The sequence below is a fragment of the Marmota monax genome, unplaced genomic scaffold, assembly GCF_021218885.2.
Source record: "Marmota monax isolate L192 unplaced genomic scaffold, Marmota_monax_Labrador192_F-V1.1 WCK01_AAM20220418_F8-fsc00025, whole genome shotgun sequence".
Classification (NCBI taxonomy): Eukaryota; Metazoa; Chordata; class Mammalia; order Rodentia; family Sciuridae; genus Marmota; species Marmota monax.
In genome coordinates, this window is record NW_026691950.1 from 8,598,730 (window position 1) to 8,621,942 (window position 23,213).

The following is a 23,213-nucleotide window of genomic DNA, read 5'->3' on the forward strand; positions in this document are numbered from 1 at the left end:
AAAAGAGACTATGAACAGAACTTCCAAGAAATGTGGGGATAACCTCAAAAGACCAAATTTAAGATTTACTAGGATAAATTAAGGCTCAGAGATACAAACCAAAGGAGTGCATAATTTTTTAAATGAAATAATATCAGAAATTTCCCAAACCTAAAGAATGAAATAGAAAATCAGATACAGGACCCTTAGAGGACCGCAAATATACAAAATTACAACAGATTCATACCAAGGGACACAATTATGAAGATGCCTAACATACAGAATAAAGATAGAATTTTAAAGATTAAGAGAAAAAAATTGACAGTTTACATTTAGAGGGAAAACAGTCTAGATCACAGCTGATTTATAAATCCAAGCCCCAAAGCTAGAGGTCTTTGAATATATACCAAGCTCTGAATAAAAATGGAGGTTAGCCAAGCATACCATCTCTAGCAAAATTAATCTTTAGAATTGATGATGAAATAAAAACCTTCCACGACAGACAAAAGTTAAAAGAATTTACAACCAGAAAGCCTGCATTACAAAGCATACTCAATAAAATATTTCATAAAGGAGAAATGAAAAATAAAAGCGAAAACCAGCAAAGGGAGGACTTACACTAGAAGAATACTCAGTCAAAGGAGAAACTAATTCAAATTAAAAACTAGAAATAAATCAAAATTATAGGGACTAAGAGTCATTTCTCAATAATAATATTGAATGTAAATGGCCTAAACCCATCAATCGGAAAACATAGACTGGCAGATTGAATTGAAAAACAAGAACCCAAAATATGCTGTCTCCAAGAGACTCATAGGCAAAAATAGGCACAGACTGGAGGTAAAAGGATGGAAAAAAATTTATCATTAACATGGATCCTGTAAACAAGCTGGGGTGTCTATCCTCATATGAGATTAAGTGGGTTTCAAGCCAAAGTTAATCAGAAGGGACAAAAAAGGACATTTCGTACTGCTTAAGGGAATTATACATCAACAAGACATAACAATCATGAATATTTATGCCCCAAACAATGGAACATCTACATATATCAAACAAACCCCTATTCAACTTCAAGAATCAAATAGATCACAACACAACCACACTGGTAATTTTAACACACCTCTCTCACCACTGGTTAAATTCTCCAAGCAAAAACTGAAGATGTTATAGAACTAAAAAATATAATTAATAATTTGGACTTAACAGACATATATAGAATATTTTACTCCATCAATGACTTGAATACATGTTCTCAGCAGCACATGGATCCTTCTCTAAAATAGTCCATATCTTAGGCCACAAAGCAACTCTTAGCAAACAAACAAAAAAATAGATATAACACCTTGCCTTCTATCAGATCATACTGGAATGAAATTAGAAATTAAAGATAAAATAAAATAGAATCTACTCTAACACCTATTGAAAAATGAATGAATAGCAGAAAAAAATCAGGATGAAATAAAAAAAATACTTAGAGGTAAATAAGAATAGTGATAGAATATATCAAAATCTCTGGTACACTGTGAAGGCACTGCTAAGAGGGAAGTTCATGCATTGAGTTCATTCATTAAAAGGATATAAGCCACCAAATAAATAACCTAATATTACATCTAAAGCCCCAGAGATACAAGAACAAATCAACACCAAAAGTAATAGGAGACAGGCAATAATTAAAATCAGAGCTAAAAATCAATGAAACTCGAACAATCCAAACATTGATGAAACAAAAAGTTTGTTTTTAAGAAATACATAAAATTGATAAACCCTTAACTAAGCTAAAAGAAAGAGAGAAAACTCAAATTATTAAAATTCATGATGAAAAAGGAAGTATTACAACAGACACTGCTGAAATACAAATGATAATCAGAAACTATTTTGAAAATTTATATTCTAATAACATAGAAAATCTTGAAGACATCAACAAATTTCTAGGGGCATGGCCTACCCCAATTGAAGGAGAACATAGAAAATTTAAACAGATCAATTTCAAGCAATGAAATAGAAAATACCATCAAAAGCCTACCAATAAAGAAAAGCCTAGGACCAGACGGATTCTCAGTTGAGTTCTACCAGACCTTCAAAGAAGAACTAACACTAATCCTCTTCAAATTATTCCATGAAATAGAAAAGGAGGGAACCTTCCAAACTCATTCTATGAAGCTAGTATGACCTTGATATCAAAATCAGACCAAGACACATAATGAAAAGAAAACTCCAGACCAGTATCCCTGATGAATATAGATGCAAAAATTCTTAATAAATACTGACAAATCACATACAAAAACATATTAAAAAGATAATGCACCATGATCGAGTGGGGTTCATCCCAAGGATGCAAGGTTGATTCAACATCCAGAAGCCAATAAACATAATTCATTATTTCAATAGATGCAAAAAAAATCTGACAAAATAGAGCATCCATTTATGTTAAAAACACTAGAAAAACTAGGGATAGTAGGAACATACCTTAGCATTGTAAAAGCTATATATGTTAAACCCAAGGCCAAAGTCATTCTAAAAGGAGAAAAATTGAAAGCATTCCTTTTAAAAACTTGAACAAGACAAGGATGCCCTCTTTCACCACTTCTATTCAACATTGTCCTTAAAACTCTAGACAGAACAATTTAGAAGAAAGAAATTAAAGGTTTACGAATAGGAAAAGAAGAACTCAAGCTATCACTATTTGATGATATGAGGATGGCCTTAGGCCTGAGCCTAAGCAACTCCACTTTTAAAATTCCAGTTTGAAACCTGCAGTCTCACCAGGCACACCCACAGAGCCCTCCAGTATGGCCTCAGACAAGTTACTTCCCTTCACCCTGATAAACAGAGAGAAGCCTCTGGCAGGTTGTCCTCACCTGATAAAAGGGAAAGACAAGAAGATCAGGGTGGAGACCACCAGATCAGAGGTTTCTGACTCCAGGGTAAATGATGTCATGGAGAAATCCAGTGGTAGCTGATAAGGATTGCAAGGGGGGGTCAAAAAGCCCCCAAATTTAGTATAAATAATAGAGCTGATGAACAGGGACTCAGCCAGCCAAAACAAGGATGCACTTGAGCTAGAGGGCCTGATGAGGACCTGGACTGACATCCCATCACTTGTTGTTTCCAGAGCCTCTGTGTGATCCTCACTGCTCTCAAACTCTACCGCCTCGTCTGGACTCTGGTGAGAGCTGCAACTTCTCCCTATGTGACCCTCTCCTCAACAGGTCATCCACTCTACACAAGAAGAAGCCTGCTTTGGTTTGAAACCTGATCACTGCTGTCTGAGTAAGTGTGCATCTGCTGGAAGTAAAGCCTAAGGCTTGAGACCTTTGAACTTAGCACACAGAGGGAATGTCTTTCACTAGCCTGTCATGATTAAGTGTGTTTGCAGTGCTTGGAATTAATCTAGAACTGTTTGCTGTGAATTAATTAATCCAGAAGTGTTTACTGTGAATTGATTATGTCTATTGAAGTGACTAGCATTAAGGATTGTCATTTTCCTGATTAAGAACCAACAGAGTTAAATAGTATTGAGTAATTTGAGTGAACAAAGCATCGAAAGGGGCAGAAGCACGTGGACATTCTTTATTTTTCCCCTCTACTGCATATGTCAAAATTTTGCCCCCTGGCAACAGACAATGACATGATTCTGTATTTGGAAGATCTGAAAAATTCCACCAGAAAACTTCTAGAACTAATAAATGAATTCATCAAAGTATCAGGATATAAAATCCACACTCATAAATCAAACACATTCCAATATATCAGTGATGAAACTATGAAAGAGAAATGAGGAAAACTACCCCTATTCACCATAACCTTAAAAAAAAAATACTTGGGAATCAATCTACCAAAAGAGGTGAAAGATCTCGACAATGAAAACTAAAGAACACTAAAGAAAGAAACTGAAGAAGAAGACCTTAGAAGATGGAAAGATCTCCCATGTTCTTGGATAGGCAGAATTAATATTGTCAAAATGGCCATTCTACAAAAAGCATTTTACAGATTTAATGCAATTCCTATTAAAATTCCAATGACATTCTGCATAAAAATAGAAAAAGCAGTCATGAAATTCATTTGGAAAAATAAGAGGCCCAGACTAGCCAATACAATCTTCAGCAAGAAAAGTAAAGCACGAACATCACAATACCAGACCTTAAATTATACTACAGAGCTTTAATAACAAAAGTGGCATAGTATTGGCACCAAAACAGACATGAAGACCAATGATACAAAATAGAAAACACAGAGACAAACTCACATGAATACAGTTAACTCATACTAGAAAAAGGTGCCATAAACATACAGTGGAGAAAAGAGCCTCTTCAACAAATGGTGCTGAGAAAACTGGAAATCTATATGCAGCAAAATGAAATTAAACCCCTATTTCTCACCCTACACAAAACTCAACTCAAAGTGTATCTAAGACCAAGCATTAGACCAGAGACCCTGAGCCTAACAAAAGAAAATGTAGGCCCAAATTTATATTATGTCAGCTTAGGAATCGAATTCCTCAACAAGACTCCAAAAGCACAAGAAGTAAAATCAAGAATCAATACATTGGATAGTATCAAACTAAAAACCATCTTCACAGCAAAGGAAACAATCAAGAGCATGAAGAGAGGGCCTATAGAACGAGAGGAAATCTTTGCCACCCACACCTCAGATAGAGCATTAATCTCCAGGATTTATAGAGAACTCAAATAACTTAACACACACCCACACACACACAAAAAAAATAAACAAAAATAAACAAAAAACCAAATAACCCAATCAATAAATGGGCAAGACTGAACAGGCACTTCGTAGTAACATCCGTCAACAAATATATGAAAAAATGTTCAACATCTCTAGCAACTAGAGAAATGCAAATCAAAACTACACTGAGATTTCATCTCACTCCATTCAGAATGGCAATTATCAAAAATAAAGTAACAACAAATGTTGGTAAGGATGTCGGGGAAAAGGCTCATTCGTACATCACTGGTGGGACTGCAAATTGATGCAACCAATATTCAAAGCAGTATGGAGATTCCTCAGAAAACTTGGAATGGAACCACCATTTGACCCAGCTATCCCACTCTTGGTTTAAATACAAAGGACTAAAAATCAGCATTTGCCAGTAAATGGATGGAGCTTGAGAATATCATGCTAAGCAAAATAAGCCAATCCCAAAAAACCAAAGGCTGAGTGTTCTCTCTGATATGAGGATGCTAACACAAAACGCAGATGCTAATACACAATAAGGTATAGGGAAGAATAGAAGAAGTACTTTGGATTAGATAAAGGAGAATGAAGTAAAGGAGCTGGGATGGGAATAGGAAAAACAGTCAAATGAATCAGATATAACTTTCCTATGTTCATATATGAATGCATTACCAGTGTAACTCCATATCATGCACAAGCAAAAGAATGGGAAGTTACACTCCATGTATGTATAATATGTCAAAATACATTCTATTCTTATGTGTAACTAAAAAAAAAGGTAAAATTTAAAAAAAAAATAAGACTTCAATTCCAATAGACTTGAGAGGGCTGGAACATCTCAAGTTCCAGCAATGGTTGGGACATCTTTACAATACATACATCCAATGATGTTAAACAATTTTTCATCACTACAATCTTGAGATAAACAATTTAAAGGGAGAAAAGTTTATTTTGGTTCATGATTTCAGAGGTGCCAGACCATGGTTGATTGGTCCCATTGCTTTGGATCTGTGGTGAGGCAGAACATCATGGCAGAAACTCATGGGCAAGGAGGCTCCAGCCAGGAGGCAAAGAAAGAGAGAAGGGGCCAAGAGCCCTCTCAAGGGCACACCTCTAGTGACCCAGCCCCACCAAGCCCCACTTCCCAAAGGTTCTACCACCTCTGATAATCACAAAAGGCTGACAGCCAAGCTTTTAGCACATGGGTCCTTGGGGACATTTAAGATCCAAACCATAACAATGTGTATATCCAGTATGTGTATAAAACCATAATAAAAATATGAGAAATGGGCAAAATTTTCTAGAAACATATCAAAAAAAGGATATTCAAATATAGGGGGGCTAGGGAAGAACCAAGGTGCTTTAGTTTAGACAGGGGGGAGTAAAAGGAGGAGAGGGGGAATGGAGGTAGGAAGGTAAAATAAATAGGACTTATTGCCCTATGTGCATATATGACCAGTGTAACTCTATATCATGGACAGCCAGAAGAATGAGAAGTTATACTCCATTTATGTATGATATGTCAAAATGCATTCTACTGTCATATATGACTAATTAGAACAAATTGAAAAAATAACCAAAACATTTTCAAAATGTGATCAAAGTCATCAGGAAAATACAACTTAAAACCACAGAGATACCATTAATATTCCCACCAGAATTATTAAAATGAAAAAGACTGACAATGCCAAAGGTCAGGAAGAATGTGGAACAACTGCAATTTCATACATAGATGTTAAATGACCATTTTTTAAAACTTTTTTGCTAAACAAATACATAACCATGTTCAGACACGTTATTAGAATATTAATAGCATTACTATGCATAATAGCTGAAAACTTGAAATGAATGTCCACCAAGAGAACAGAGAAATATATTAATATATAATAATATATTAGAATAATATATAACAATGAAAATGAATTAACCTCAAGATGAAAACATAATAAATTTCTCAAAATAATGCAAATGCAGTCAGATACAGAAATGTTTTATACTCTATGATTTCATTTATATGAAGTTCAGAAAAACAAAATTACCCAAAGTGATTAAAGTCAGGATAGAGATTTCTTTGGGGAAGATGAAATATTTGGGATGGGCCTGAAGGTGTTTCTTGGGTGCTACTAAGAATCTGCTTCTTGATCTGGGATCTGGTCACTATGTTAAAATGATTGGCTTACAAAGTTATTTGTATACATCCTGTATGAATGGTATACCCAAATTAAAATGTAAAAATGAAATGAAACACAGACACCTACATTGCTTTCCATTTTCCTGCTGTGGGGAGAAGCAAATCCGGCTGATGTTGCTGCTTTCAGTTTGGTTTTTAAACTGGGAGCATTTGAGAAAATTGGGCCAGGAGGAGTTCACCATCCCCAGGACAGACTCACAGCCTTCCTTTGCAGCCTCACAGAAAGATCTACAGGGCAGGAGGCCACGCCTAGAAGAAAAGAAAATGGTCAAAATGAATATTTTACTAAAATACTCCTCAAAAAATATTAATGTTAGCAACTAGTGCTGTAATGTTATTTGAACTTATATTTCCTACAGTCAACAACTTAAATTTCTGCATCCAGCCCTATGGCAATGATTTCAGTCATCATATTGTCTGGATTCTAGAAAAATAATGTATTCCCTAATACATCATCTACCTACTTCTTGTGGTAGTAGATAGTAGTAGGTAATCATTTATCTCAAATGATTATTTTTAAATTTTCTCTGCTAAAATACACTGGCCAATCCAAAAAAAAAAAAAAAAGATTTCTACTGAATATCAAAAGGAAAAATTTAACAGGGGAATGAAGGCCTCGAAATTGCAAAAGCAGAAGTAGGTCACAAAATAGGGTTACTCTTGTTTCTTTTACTTCCCTTTGAGAAATTCAAAATATCACTAAGAGATACACAAAGGAAAGTTGTTCTTAACTTCCCCCAGCCTCCCTAGAAAAGAAACATTACACAAAGTGGCAACTCAGGAGACCTTGCACAGTTATTCATTTATCTTTTCATATTTTTATTTTGTCTTCTGCAGATAGAAAAGTACAAACAATTATCTGTTAATGGTAAGAATAATGATGTCCCTGGAGCTTGTCTTTATTCACCTAAGATGCAATCAAACCCTCCCAGACCCACAGCTCTGTGGATAGAAAGTTGGATGCTAACAAGGCCAAGGCCATGAACTGTTTCCTTTCAGATGCAGGTGGATTTCTCTACCTTACAGTTGGAGGGTGCATCTTTTTGTCCTTGCTGGTCATCAGCCAAAGTCATTTCAATGGATTTTAAGGAAACTGGGGGGGGGGGGGACATATATGTCAATCAAATCAAAGCACACACTTCACAAATGTGGACATAATAAGATATCACAGCATCATACAATATTAAATGTGTAGGAAACCTTAAACAACACCTCATTCAATTCCTCCATTTTATAAGCACAGGCACTGTAGAATTTGGGATGTACTCAAGGTCACACAGCTCCTAACAGCAGCTTCCTAAGCAGAAGTGGGAAAGATCCCAGGTGTTTGAACATTCAGGCCATGCTCTACCTACTCTCCCATATCATCTGTTCTCAAATAAAGGCCTAATAATTGGATTTAAAAAAAACTCCTTAATCAAACAAGCTCATATATAACACACCATTCTTACTTCTATAGATTACAGTAACACAATGGGTATGCCAGCCACTGAGATAAAATGGAACAGAGAAGTCAAAGAATCTTGGGGGAGGGAAAGACCTTGTTAAATATAAAAATGTAGAAAATGAATAATCAACAATTACATTCTAATAAAAAAAATGTTTTTGAATTTCAGAACATCATGTTAAAAATTGAGCATATTTTAGAATCCTGACACAAAATTACCTACATACCTTAATATGTAACCAAATTTCATAGTGAAGGTTGGGAAAAGAAGTTTTACACCAGAAAGAATTACTTTTAGTAAATGAAATATGAATTGTTCCAGGCCAGTATCGTAGCATAAAAAGACACATGATTGCTGTTCAGAAAATATATTAGATACTTACAGAAATAAGAAAGTATCATTTAAATAACACCATTTTAAAATATCTCCTTCACTACATTTTATTCCAGAGAAGTTAGACTATATTTTCATAAACAAAACTGGGGCACATAGTTAAGGAATGTGGAGAACATAGATCATTAGGCATTTGCTTACACTTTTAGGCACTTTTCTCAGGGTTTCACAAGCATTAATTTGTGTATTTCTCACAACAGCCTTATATGAGAGGTGTTATTACTATTATTTCTAATATACAGATAAGCAAACAAGCACAGGAAAAATAAGAAACTTGTCCTACTGAGTAATGAATGGCAAATCCAAGCTTAGAATCCAGGCAGATTGACCCAAGGACCCATTCAATTAACTTACTACAGGCACGTTCTTCATGAATATGTGTTTCAATAGTACCACTCAAGGTTAATTTGCAAATTGATATGTATTTTCCCATTGCACAGCTACATACAAGGTGGATGGGATCTCAATTCATTTGACAAAAGTATAGTACACCTGCAGTGAAATATTGTATTTTTAAAGCGGCCAAGGAAGACAAAGAGAGGTTTCCACTTTCTTATCTAGGTGTGAGACAGCCCACAAAGGACTTGTCTTTGGTAAGCCCCTTTTGTCTTCTCATCCTAGCCAGGGTCCTAGTGTCCTGATGCCATCCTGACCACCCTGACTCCAGCACCCCACCCAGAAAACCACATCCACCAGAGTACTTAGAACATATTCTTCCCTTCCTGCAATCAAAACTGTACTCCCCACTGTAGCAGATCTTAAGTAGGCTTTCAAATAAGAGATGGGGGCGGGGAAACAGAATATTACACAAAAATAGATGGACGCTTACTTTTCTGGCAATTTTTGCATCTTTAAAGGAAGACTGCTTGCTGGCACAAAGCAGTCTTTGATGAAATTTCAGGCACCATTGGAAATTGAATAAAAATATCATCTAACATTTTTTGAAGGTGTGGAAGATTACTACAAATGACCTCTCCCAAGCAGTTCCCAGGTCTTTTCTCACTTCTGATGCCACTGTTTTTTGGTTTTTGTTTTTTAAAATCATTCCACATCTTTTTTTTCAGAATCTTTCCAGGGCAACACCAATGAAGTTTGATACAGGGGCCCAGCAGAACTGTTTCCATTTTCTAAAGTTAGGTCTTTTAATTCAGAAACTAACACGTTCTCATTGTTACCATGGTCATTTTTTTTCTAAGTCTACCACCTATAACCTTCACATGGCCACTTCTCCACTGTCTGATCTTGAGCCAACAGTTCAGTCCTGCCAAGACTCAGCTTCTTCTTTTGAAAAGTGAGGGTTCTAGAAAATCTGAAGTTTGTACCATTTTTCATAATCCTTTTACCACAGACATTCTGTAAATCAAGATTCACTCTTTAATGCAATACTTCTCAGAGGAGCACTGATAATCCCACCAGCCTTGCTAAATTTCAAAAGTAATAAGCGTTTTTCTCAGGATTTGTTATGGGAATATATAGAGACATTAAAATACCATTAGACCCTTCAATCTAAAAATAGAACATAAGAAAAATGTCTAGAGTGTTTCAAAATAGCTCTCTAAAGAGTTATAACCAACCAAGAGCCATAATCTTTAAATTGCTGGACCAGGACGTGTGACATAGTGATATAATATTAATAACTAGCTGTCCTTTTAAACAGTAAGCAAAACGACGAGCCATTTGTTCTTGCTTTACATAAAATTCCACTGCCTATGAAGGGTTGAAGTATTTTGCTTTTCATCACATGGAACAGTGTGGTGAGACAGGCCACACTATTTTGGAATATAAGTATCTATATCCAAGCAACAAGTGGACTGACAAATGAAAAACAGTGCTCATCACAAGGGAGGATCCACTTTGGCTATCAGAATTACTATTTTAGAAATGGTGATTATTTTAAATTGATGTGTGAAGTATATCTGGTATTGTGCAAAAGTCCTTGACACATTTCAAATAAAATTAAAGAGGAAAGCTCTTATACTACTTCTATAATTATCTGTTGAAACATTCAATAAACAAATAAATAATGCTACTATATGGTGATAGTGAGATTTTTATGGTGTTTTCACTAGGAATGATATTCTAAAGTGATCCCTACCAAAAATTTATCCATTTTACCTCCAAAACTTTTAGAGAATTTATTTAAATTTTCTTTAAAAAATTTTAACAAAATTTTTACAAATTTTGTTATACTGTATATCCATAATGGGTTTTTATCTACGAAAAAGTTCTGATAAGGACATAAACTTAAAATTACTGAATAATCTACAGCCACAGAATTAAGTTTATATGGCTAACAGATTATTAAATTTTATAGATGACATCTTTTCTAACTTTTAATTTGAATGACTTTTATACTTAGAAGTTATGAAAATGGTACATAAATTTTGCATATATCCTTCATCCTAGTTTCCATAATTTACTTATCTTACATAGCTACAATATTATTAGAACCAGGAAATGAATATTGCTAATAATACCTTTAACTAAACTAAAGGCCCTATTCAAATACCACCAAAAAAGATCCCACATTGCATTTAGTTGTCAATTTTTACTTTTTTTTTTTTAACTAGCCTTTAAATATATTCGGAGAGCTCAGGATTTTTTTTTTTAATTTTTTTAAATTTTTATTGTTGGTTGTTCAAAACATTACATAGTTCTTGACATATCTTATTTCATACATTTGATTCAAGTGGGTTATGAACTCCCATTTTTACCCTGTATACAGATTGCAGAATCACATCAGTTACACATCCACTGTTTTACATATTGCCATACTAGTGTCAGGATTTAAATACATTAGGAGAGCTCTTCATCCATAGGGTGGGAGGAGACAGAACTTTGCAGCAGGCACATTCTGAGATGGTTGCCAATCATCTCTGCCTCCTGGCATTCTTGCCCTGTGTCAGTCTCTCCTCTTAAATGTGTGAGCCTGGTCATTTGCTTCCACCATGGAAGGTAATGGGATATCAATTCCATTATTAGGCCACAAAAGACTATGACTTCCATCTTGCTAGCTAGCAGACCCTCTTCCATACCAGTTTTGATGAAGCAAGTTGCCATATTAGGGAGGCCCATATGGCAAGGATCGGAGGGTGAACTCAGTCCAACTGCCAGTTGGGCACTAAGGCCCTCAGTCCAACAGTCCTTGAAAAATTGAACATACTCCAAGATTCCCATGCTTTTGGAAGTGGATACTTCCCCAGTCAAGCCTTCAGATAAGACACCAGCCTGGCCAAGACCTTAATTGCACCCTTGTGACCGACTCTAAAGGAAAGAATTCAGCTAAGCCACTCTCAACTTCCTGATTCACAGAAACGGTGAGGTAAAGATGAGTGTTGTTCTAAGCTGCTAAGAGTATGATAATGTATTCCCCGGCAATGGGTAACAATACACTTCAACACATCACTTTGTCAGAGGCAAGCTACTGAGTTGGCTGTGCTATTCATCGATGAGACTCATGCCATCGTTTTTTGAAAATACATTCCTAAATTTGTCTTTGTTAGGCTGAGCTGTTCAATGAACAATGCTCACAAAGTCAGAAGTCACAGGCAGCTCCCAGAGCTGGGGCCCTTACTTAGCCATAAAGAGAACGTTAATGCTGGAAGAGTCTTGCAAGATCATCTACTCGCATTTTCCCCTTTTACACTGTGAAGAAACTGAAACCTAAGAAGGAGATCTCATAGCCAAACACTAGGATACTAGTCCAGTACTTCAAAATATCTTGCCTAGTTGGCCTCCTCACACAAGAACTACAGATAACACAGGGACATCAATCCACAAGTGAGCCTGAATTCATCACCTCCCTATTATGGGCCAATAGCATCAGGTTCTATGTCAGCACATTCTGGTGATTGAAAGAGACCTTGTAAGATGTTAGACTTAGGATACAAGAAATCTGGTCAGAAACTCCAAAAAACCAGGACTGTACCCTTGTGACCTACTCCAAAGCAGAGGATTCAGCTAAGTTCTATCTTTTGTTCATTTTCCCAACTTGTTGAAGACACTGATATCATCCAGGCATGGTGGTGCATAACCGTAATCCCAGCGACTCAGGAGACTAAGGCAGGAAGATAGCAAATTTGATGCTAGCCTGGGCAACTTATTGAGACCCTGTGTCAAAATAAGAATAAAATGTGCTGGGAATGCTCAGTGGTAGAGCACCCCTGGGTTCAATCCTTAGTACCACAAAGAGAAAGGGAGAAAACAAGAAAGAGGAAAGAAGGAAGAAGGAGGAGGAGGAAGAGATAATGGAAGGAAGAAAAGGAGGGAGAGAGAGAAAAAAAAAGAGAAGGAGGAAGGGGAAGGAAAAAAAAGAAAAAAAAAAAGATGTTAAAAGCTGAAAGAGGACACTCCCAAGCACTACACGTTGTTGGCAAGACCTTATCTCCCACCAATATAAGCTCCATGAGGCCAAAGATTCTTGTCTATTTTGCTTCAAACTGTATCCCTAGACTGCAGAGTCAGCACTCCATAAACACTTATATAGAAATAAATGAGCAACCTGCAGAGGATTACTTGGTTCCCTGCTTGGGATAAAGCTTTCAGTAGCAAAGTTGGGAGGAGAACCATCACCACGTAGGTCCCAATCTTGTGGATTGTACCAGAGCTTACACTGCCCCTGCCCAGGGACCCCATCTCCTTCCGGTCAGCAAACTTTACCTGTGCTTATTGAATCTTTAAATCATTTCCACATGAGAAGAAAATGTCAGTAAAACTGTTATGGATGAGGGCTAGGGTTGTGGCTCAGTGGTAGAGCACTTGCCTCACATGTGTGAGACACTGGGATCGATTCTCCGCACCACATAGAAATAAATGAATAAAATAAAGGTCCATCAACAACTAAAATTTTTTTTTTAATTGCTATAGGTGAAAACCCTACAGATTAATTATCTTGTTTATATGCCAATTGTAGGATGTCCCACTTAAAATAGAGAAATTCTAGAAAATAACAACAGAGAAACACAGATTGAATTAGGGCAGATGTGAATAACATTAAGCCACACAACCCTGAAAGGGTATATAAAATTGCATACCCTTCTAACCAGCATAATGCTGATTCTCATTAGTATTTGGCATACTCACCAAGGCCCATGGGATAGGGAATTAACAAATCACAAAGGAAACTTGAAATTGTTATTTTTTTGCAGCTGTTTTGATTTTTACCCATCATAAAAGGATGCCATAAATATGGATCTCGGAAAGAATTGAATCACAAGTATTATTTCTAAAATCTAGTCACATCCATATAATACCAATGAATTATTGAGTAGAAATATAAACAAACTACTCCACTGAACTTGACAAAATATATGTGCTTGAGACACTGTCAGAAGCATGACAAGGCATTTTCAGCAAGATTCGATCTGTCCTGGACTGATTCTCTAGCTTTGCATAGTTGTGAAATAAAAGTAATCTGAATTGTCTGACCATACATTACCTATAGGTTCATAAAAAGAAACCTCATCTATCAATGGATATTCCATGTATACTGCCAAAAAGCAGATTATCTTGCCTGTGTCGCTGAACACTCAGGTATTGGTACTGATAGGACTGAGAGACTGCTGCCTCCAAATTAGCAGAGGCATTCAGAGAAGTAACCAGGAAATGACTTTCACTATATTGTTGGTAACAGCAATACAGTTTAATTTTTTTCTTTTACTTCTGACCTATACATTTTTAAATTATAATTATAAAAAAATCATTCTATAATGTTTCCATTTATTCCCAAATATAACACAATAAAGTTTTTGAGAAATAGTTAAAATCCTTAGTAAAATATATTATCAGTGTATAATTATTATCTATTTAGAAAAAGATAAAAGTAAGTTTATACTGACTTTATATAACTAATAAGTTCTCAAAAAATTTGTTTCAAATTCAATATTCCAATTGGCCTTTAGGATGATTTCAGGGTTGCAATTTATATAGTAGATTGTCACTGGCTGTGTTATGAACGAACTAAGGACACAGTAAGTCTTCCAAAATTACCTGATAAACAAATGTGTGTGTGTGTGTTTTTTTTATTATAACATTATTAAGAAAGTTCCACTCAAAATGATGTGGCAATATAAGATGTGAAGTAGTAGAAATTTGATGATAAGAAAGAGGCTTTTTAGTGTTTAGATAACAAATAGTCATTTTTTTAGACATAATCCCAATAACAACTTTGGTGCCCATCTTGACCATTCGCATCAGTCTAGCTTTCTAAAATGAAGAGGCCAAAACAGGTAAACCCTATTATGATGCATTTGAAATGATAGGAAAAAAAATTCAAACCACTTAATTATAGTATGATTGACATATAAAAAGCTGTATATATTCAATGTATGCAACTCAACAAATTATCAGTATACCCCTTTGAAACCATCACCACCATCAAAGCCATAAACACATCTCAAAGTTTCCTCTTGCCTCCTTTACCAGAATTAGCATGTGTGTCTGTATGTCTACATGCATGTGTTAAGAACTCTTAACATAATATAGAAAAATGCCATTGCAACTTCAAATAATGGGACCAATATTTATTCTTACCAGGGAAACCTGTTACTTTTGTAAAGAATTCTAGGGTGATTATAAGAAATGAAAATTCCCGAAATGAAATTTTAAATATCTCTTATTTCTTTTAACATTGTTTTTCTTTCTCTACTGGTGGCTGAAACAAAATATGTCTTTTTTTTTAATTTTTTATTGTTGGCTGTTCAAAACATTACATAGTTCTTGATATATCATATATCACACTTTGATTCAAGTGGGTTATGAGCTCCCATTTTTACCCCATACACAGATTGCAGAATCACATCAGTTACACATCCATTGATTTACATATTGCCATACTAGTGTCTGTTGTGTTCTGCTGCCTTTCCTATCCTCTACTATCCCCCTCCCCTCCCCTCCCCTCCCCTCTTCTCTCTCTGCCCCCTCTACTGACATTCATTTGTCCCCCTTGTATTATTTTTCCCTTTCCCCTCACTTCCTCGTGTATGTACTTTTGTATAACTCTGAGGGTCTCCTTCCATTTCCATGCAATTTCCCTTCTCTCTCCCTTTCCCTCCCACCTCTCATCCCTATTTAATATTAATCTTCTTCTCATGCTCTTCGACCCTACTCTGTTCTTAGTTACTCTCCTTATATCAAAGAAGACATTTGGCATTTGTTTTTTAGGGATTGGCTAGCTTCACTTAGCATAATCTGCTCTAATGCCATCCATTTCCCTGTAAATTCTATGATTTTGTCATTTTTTAATGCAGAGTAATACTCCATTGTGTATAAATGCCACATTTTTTTTATCCATTCATCTATTGAAGGGCATCTAGGTTGGTTCCACAGTCTTGCTATTGTGAATTGTGCTGCTATGAACATCGATGTAGCAGTGTCCCTGTAGCATGCTCTTTTTAGGTCTTTAGGGAATAGACCGAGAAGGGGAATAGCTGGGTCAAATGGTAGCTCCATTCCCAGCTTTCCAAGAAATCTCCATACTGCTTTCCAAATTGGCTGCACCAATTTGCTGTCCCACCAGCAATGTACAAGTGTACCCTTTTCCCCATATCCTCGCCAGCACTTGTTGTTGTTTGACTTCCTAAAGGCTGCCAATCTAACTGGAGTGAGATGGTATCTTAGGGTGGTTTTGATTTGCATTTCTCTGACTGCTAGAGATGGTGAGCATTTTTTCATGTACTTGTTGATTGACTGTATGTCCTCCTCCGAGAAGTGTCTGTTCAGGTCCTTGGCCCATTTGTTGATTGGGTTGTTTGTTCTCTTATTGTCTAATTTTTTGAGTTCTTTGTATACTCTGGATATTAGGGCTCTATCTGAAGTGTGACGAGTAAAGATTTGTTCCCAGGATGTAGGCTCTCTATTTACCTCTCTTATTGTTTCTTTTGCTGAGAAAAAACTTTTTAGTTTGAGTAAGTCCCATTTGTTGATTCTAGTTATTAACTTTTGTGCTATGGGTGTCCTATTGAGGAATGTGGAGCCCGACCCCACAGTATGTAGATCGTAGCCAACTTTTTCTTCTATCAGGTTCAGAGTCTCTGATTTGATATCTAGCTCCTTGATCCATTTTGAATTCACTTTTGTGCATGGCGAGAGAAAGGGATTCAGTTTCATTTTGTTGCATATGGATTTCCAGTTTTCCCAGCACCATTTGTTGAAGATGCTATCCTTCCTCCATTGCATGCTTTTAGCCCCTTTATCAAATATAAGGTAGTTGTAGTTTTGTGGATTGGTTTCTGTGTCCTCTATTCTGTACCATTGGTCCACCTGCCTGTTTTGGTACCAGTACCATGCTGTTTTTGTTACTATTGATCTATAGTATAGTTTGAAGTCTGGTATCGCTATACCGCCTGATTCACACTTCCTGCTTAGAATTGTTTTTGCTATTCTGGGTCGTTTATTTTTCCACATGAATTTCATGATTGCTTTCTCTATTTCTACAAGAAATGCCTTTGGGATTTTGATTGGCATTGCATTAAACCTATAGAGAACTTTTGGTAATATCGCCATTTTGATGATGTTAGTTCTGCCTATCCATGAACAGGGTATATTTTTATATCTTCTAAGATCTTCTTCTATTTCTCTCTTTAGGGTTCTGTAGTTTTTATTGTATAAGTCTTTCACCTCTTTTGTTAGGTTGATTCCCAAGTATTTTACTTTTTTTGAAGATATTGTGAATGGAGTGGTTGTCCTCATTTCCATTTCAGAGGATTTGTTGCTGATATACAGGAATGCCTTTGATTTATGAATGTTGATTTTATATCCTGCCACTTTGCTGAATTCATTTATAAGCTCTAATAGTTTCTTTGTAGAGCCTTTTGGGTCTGCTAGGTATAGAATCATGTCATCTGCAAATAGTGATAATTTAAGTTCTTCTTTTCCTATTTTGATGACTTTAATTTCTTTCATCTGTCTAATTGCTCTGGCCAGTGTTTCGAGAAATATGTTGAACAGAAGTGGTGAGAGAGGGCATCCCTGTCTTGTTCCAGATTTTAGAGGGAATGCCTTCAATTTTCTCCATTCAGAATGATGCTAGCCTGAGGCTTAACATAGATTGCTTTTACAATATTGAGGTATGTTCCTGTTATCCCTAGTTTTTCTAGAGTTTTGAACATAAAGGGATGCTGTACTTTGTCGAATGCTTTTTCCGCATCTATCGAGATGATCATATGGTTCTTATTTTTAAGTCTATTGATGTGGTGAATAACATTTATTGATTTCCGTATATTGAACCAGCCTTTCATCCCAGGGACGAATCCTACTTGATCATGGTGCACAATTTTTTTGATATGTTTTTGTATCCAATTCGCCAGAATTTTATTGAGGATTTTTGCATCTAGGTTCATTAGAGATATTGGTCTGTAGTTTTCTTTCTTTGAAGTGTCTTTGTCTGGTTTAGGTATCAGGGTGATGTTGGCCTCATAGAATGAATTTGGAAGTTCTCCCTCTTTTTCTATTTCCCGAAGTAGCTTGAAAAGTATTGGTATTAGTTCCTCTTTAAAGGTTTTGTAAAATTCTGCTGTATACCCATCCGGACCTGGGCTTTTCTTAGTTGGCAGTCTTTTGATGGTTTCTTCTATTTCCTCAATTGATATTGGTCTGTTTAGGTTGTCTATATCCTCCTGACTCAATCTGGGCAGATCATATGACTTAAGAAATTTATCGATGCCTTCACTCTCTTCTAATTTATTGGAGTATAAGGATTCAAAATAGTTTTTGATTATCTTCTGTATTTCTGAAGTGTCTCTTGTGATATTGCCTTTTTCATCCCGTATGCTAGTAATTTGAGTTCTCTCTCTTCTTCTCTTCGCTAGCATGGCTAAGGGTCTGTCGATTTTGTTTATTTTTTCAAAGAACCAACTTTTAGTTTTGTCAATTTTTTCAATTGTTTCTTTTGTTTCGATTTCATTAATTTCAGCTCTGATTTTAATTATTTCTTGCCTTCTACTTCTTTTGCTGTTGTTTTGCTCTTCTTTTTCAAGGATTTTGAGATGAAGTATGAGATCATTTATTTGTTGGTTTTTTCTTTTTTTAAGGAATGAACTCCAAGCAATGAATTTTCCTCTTAGAACTGTTTTCAATGTGTCCCATAGATTCCGATATGTTGTGTCTGTGTTTTCATTTATCTCTAAGAATTTTTTAATTTCCTTCTTGATGTCTTCTATAACCCATTGATCATTCAGTAACCTATTGTTCATTCTCCAAGTGATGTATTCTTTTTCCTTCCTTCTTTTATCGTTGATTTTCAGTTCCATTCCATTATGATCAGATAGGATGCATGGTATTATCTCTACTCCTTTATATTGTCTAAGAGTTTCCCTGTGACATAATATATGATCTATTTTTGAGAAGGATCCATGTGCTGCTGAGAAAAAAGTGTAACTGCTTGATGTTGGGTGGTATACTCTATATATGTCAATTAGGTCTAGGTTATTAATAGTGTTATTGAGTTCTATAGTTTCTTTATTCAACTTTTGTTTGGAAGATCTGTCCAGTGGCGAGAGAGGTGTGTTGAAGTCTCCCATGATTATGGTGTGGTGGTCTATTAGACTCTTGAACTTGAGAAGAGTTTGTTTGATGAACAAAGCTGCACCATTGTTTGGGGCATAAATATTTATGATTGTTATGTCTTGTTGGTGTATGGTTCCCTTAAGCAGTATGTAGTGTCCCTCTTTATCCCTTTTGATTAACTTGGGCTTGAAATCTATTTTATTTGATATGAGTATGGACACACCTGCTTGTTTCCGAAGTCCATATGAGTGATATGATTTTTCCCAACCTTTCACCTTCAGCCTATGTATGTCTTTTCCTATCAAATGCGTCTCCTGTAGGCAGCATATTGTTGGGTCTTGTTTTGTGATCCATTCTACTAGCCTGTGTCTCTTAATTGGTGAGTTTAAGCCATTAACATTTAGGGTTATTATTGAGATATGGGTTGTTCTTCCAGCCATATTTGTTTATTTCTGTTACTAAGCATGGTTTGTTTTCCTCTTTGATTATTTCCCCCCCCCCCTTTACTGTCCTACCTCCCACTGTTGGTTTTCATTGTTATTTTCCATTTCCTCTTCCTGTAATGCTTTGGCGAGGATGTTTTGAAGAGATGGTTTTCTAGCTGCGAATTCTTTAAACTTTTGTTTATCGTGGAAGGTTTTAATTTCATCCTCCATCCTGAAGCTTAATTTCGCTGGATACACAATTCTTGGTTGGAACCCATTTTCTTTCAGTGTTTGAAATATGTTATTCCAGGATCTTCTAGCTTTCAGAGTCTGTGTTGAAAGATCAGGTGTTATCCTGATTGGCTTACCCCTAAATGTAATCTGCTTCCTTTCTCTTGTAGCTTTTAAAATTCTCTCCTTATTCTGTATGTTGGGCATCTTCATTATAATGTGTCTAGGTGTGGATCTCTTATGATTTTGCACATTCGGCGTCCTGTAGGCTTCTAGGATTTGGGATTCTGTCTCATTCTTCAAGTCTGGGAAGTTTTCTCATATTATTTCATTGAATAGACTGCTCATTCCTTTGGTTTGGAGCTCTGTACCTTCCTGTATCCCAATGACTCTTAAGTTTGGTCTCTTAATGTTATCCCATATTTCTTGGATGTTCTGCTCATGGTTTCTTAACAGTCTTGCTGAGCTGTCTATGTTCTTTTCCAGTTGAAATACTTTGTCTTCATTGTCTGATGTTCTATCTTCTAAGTGTTCTACTCTGCTGGTAGTATTCTCCATTGAGTTTTTAAGTTGGTTTATTGCTTCCTGCATTTCTAGGATTTCTGATTGCTTGTTTTTTATAACCTCTATCTCCCTGTATAGTTGATCCTTTGCTTCCTGGATTTGTTTGTGTAATTCATTGTCGAAGTGATCTTTCATTGTCTGATTTTGCTGTTTAATGTCTTCCTTGATACTCCAGATCATCTGAAGCATGTATATCCTGAATTCTTTATCTGACATTCCATCTGCTGCAGCTGTTACCTCTTCTAAAGTTGCGTTGACCTGCATTGCTTGTGGTCCATTCTTTCCTTGTCTTTTCATACTGCTTGCGTATCTTTCCTGCAGGTGCGGGCGGCGACTCTGCTCTCTCCTTATTCCAATTGGGGTGTCGTGGCTACCACGCCGGCAGGTCACTGGGCCTGTTCTGGGAGCTGGCGGCGGCTCTGTTCTGCCCCTACTCCAATTGGGGTGATGAGTGTACCACGCTGGCAGGCCACCGGGCCTGATCCGCTGGTCGGTTGCAGGTTTGCCTACCCTGCAGGCACGGGCGGCGGCTCTACTCTGCCCCTACTCCAAATGGGGTGACGTGTCTGTCGTACCGGCAGGCCACTGGGCCTGTCCCGCTGGTCGGTCGCAGATCTGCCCACCTTTCGGGCACGGGTGGAGGCTCTGCTCTGCCCCTACTCCAATTGGGGTGTCGTGACTACCCCGCCTGCAGGACGCTGGGCCTGTTCCTGGCACGGGAGGCGACTCTGCTCTGTCACTACTCCAATTAGGGTGGTGTTTGTACCACGCCGGCAGGCTCCTGGGCCTGATCCGCCGGTCTGTTGTAGGTCTGCCTACCTTGGAGGCGCGGGCGGCGGATCTGCCCTGCCCCTCCTACCACGCCTGCGGACCCCTGGGCCTGATCTGCAGGTTGATCACTGGTCTGCTCACCCTGCGGGCACGGGTGGCGGTTCTGCTCCGCCCCCACTCCAATGGGGTCACGTGACCACCACACCGGCAGGGCCTGATCCGGGCGTGGGAGAAGGATCTGTTCTGCCCCTACTCCAGTTGGGGTGACGTGTGTACCACACTGGCAGGCCACTGGGCCTGACCCGCCAGGCTGTCACAGGTCTGTTTACCTTGCAAGCGCGAAGGGCGGCTCTGCCCTGCCCCTCCTACCACGCCCATGTACCACTGGGTCACGGGTCTGCCCACCTTGCGGGTGTGGGTGGCGGCTCCGCTCCGCCCCCTCTCCAATTGGGGTCACGCGGTCACCACGCTGGCGAGCCGCTGGGCCTGTTCCGGGCGCTGGCGGCGGCCCGGCTCCTCCCCTCTGGCTCGAGGACAAATTGAGGAGACTCGGGTGACTGTGCCTCATCCCCCCTACCAGGAGACCAACTGCTTATGTCACCGCTGGTATTGATGAAGATCTCTCCTCCACCGCTTTCTGCTGACATCAGATCTCTGCCATGTTGGTATCCTATGCGAATGGCAGCATTTCGTTCCCCTTGCCGGGCAACCAAAGCAACGGGTGAGTCCTGACCGGCCCTCAGCAGGACCCGGACCGAGAAGCAGTTTCCGCGGGCTCCTAGCCCCGGTCCAGGGAAGTTCCGGGAGCCGGAACTCGGCCGCTCCGTGCTCGGGGTAAGCTGCTATAAGTGTAAGCTCCAAGAAGCAGTCCCCGCGGGCTCAGTTCCGGGAGCCGGAATTCAGCTGCTTAGTGCTTGGTGTATGCTCTGATAGTATCAGGGTCCACGAAGCAGCCTCCACAGGCTCCGCAGCCCTGGGCCAGGGCGGTTCCGGGACGGTTCCGGGACCCGGAACTCGGCCGCCCCGCGCTCGGTGTTCGCTCCGATAAGATCAGATTCTAAGAAGCACCCAGGCGCTGAACCCTAGCAATCTGTCTGCAAGCCGCAGGCGAATTGCAGCCTGAAATTACCTGTTCTATGGCTGAATGAGCTGCGGTCAGTCGAAAACAGGGAAGGTGACGTCAGTTTACCAACATGGTGGCTGCTGGCCTCCTCTGTGGTCTGACCGGTGTGGAGAACCGAGATGGACCGCTTCCTTCCCCCGTCTCGAACCCAGAATTCAGCCCTGAGTACGGTGCTTGCGCGGCTGGCAGAAACTGCAGCGCTGTAACCCTGCGTCTCTATCCCAGCGCGCGCTGCAGACTCTAGCCGTGGGGCGATTTGCTGAATAAGCAGTGTTACCCTCCGTGCGACAAACCTCTCGCGTTTGAGTCCCCTTAGCCGATCCTCGTGCGATGGAAATCCTTCCTCCAGGTTCCGGAGCACCCCACTATTGCTGGAAATTCCTAACAAGATATCCTTTAGCCGTCCTGACTTGTCATACTCCCACACAGTGAAGCAGCACACGGGGGCAATGCACTCCCCTCGCCGCCATCTAGGTTCATTAGAGATATTGGTCTGTAGTTTTCTTTCTTTGAAGTGTCTTTGTCTGGTTTAGGTATCAGGGTGATGTTGGCCTCGTAGAATGAATTTGGAAGTTCTCCCTCTTTTTCTATTTCCCGAAGTAGCTTGAAAAGTATTGGTATTAGTTCCTCTTTAAAGGTTTTGTAAAACTCTGCTGTATACCCATCCGGTCCTGGGCTTTTCTTAGTTGGCAGTCTTTTGATGGTTTCTTCTATTTCCTCAATTGATATTGGTCTGTTTAGGTTGTCTATATCCTCCTGACTCAATCTGGGCAGATCATATGACTTAAGAAATTTATCGATGCCTTCACTCTCTTCTAATTTATTGGAGTATAAGGATTCAAAATAGTTTTTGATTATCTTCTGTATTTCTGAAGTGTCTCTTGTGATATTGC

The 23,213-nt window shown here is 38.3% G+C and overlaps 1 protein-coding gene across 2 annotated transcripts in view; it reads right to left on the minus strand.

The window, feature by feature from the left end:
* The window catches only part of Corin (corin, serine peptidase), a 291,574-nt gene that overhangs the window by 157,926 nt on the left and 110,435 nt on the right, over nt 1-23,213 (minus strand). For both annotated transcript variants that reach the window (XM_046457155.2, XM_046457224.2), the window contains exon 5: nt 6,930-7,111. In XM_046457155.2, coding sequence (XP_046313111.1) covers nt 6,930-7,111 — 182 coding nt within the window. The remainder of the gene's footprint in view (nt 1-6,929; nt 7,112-23,213) is intronic.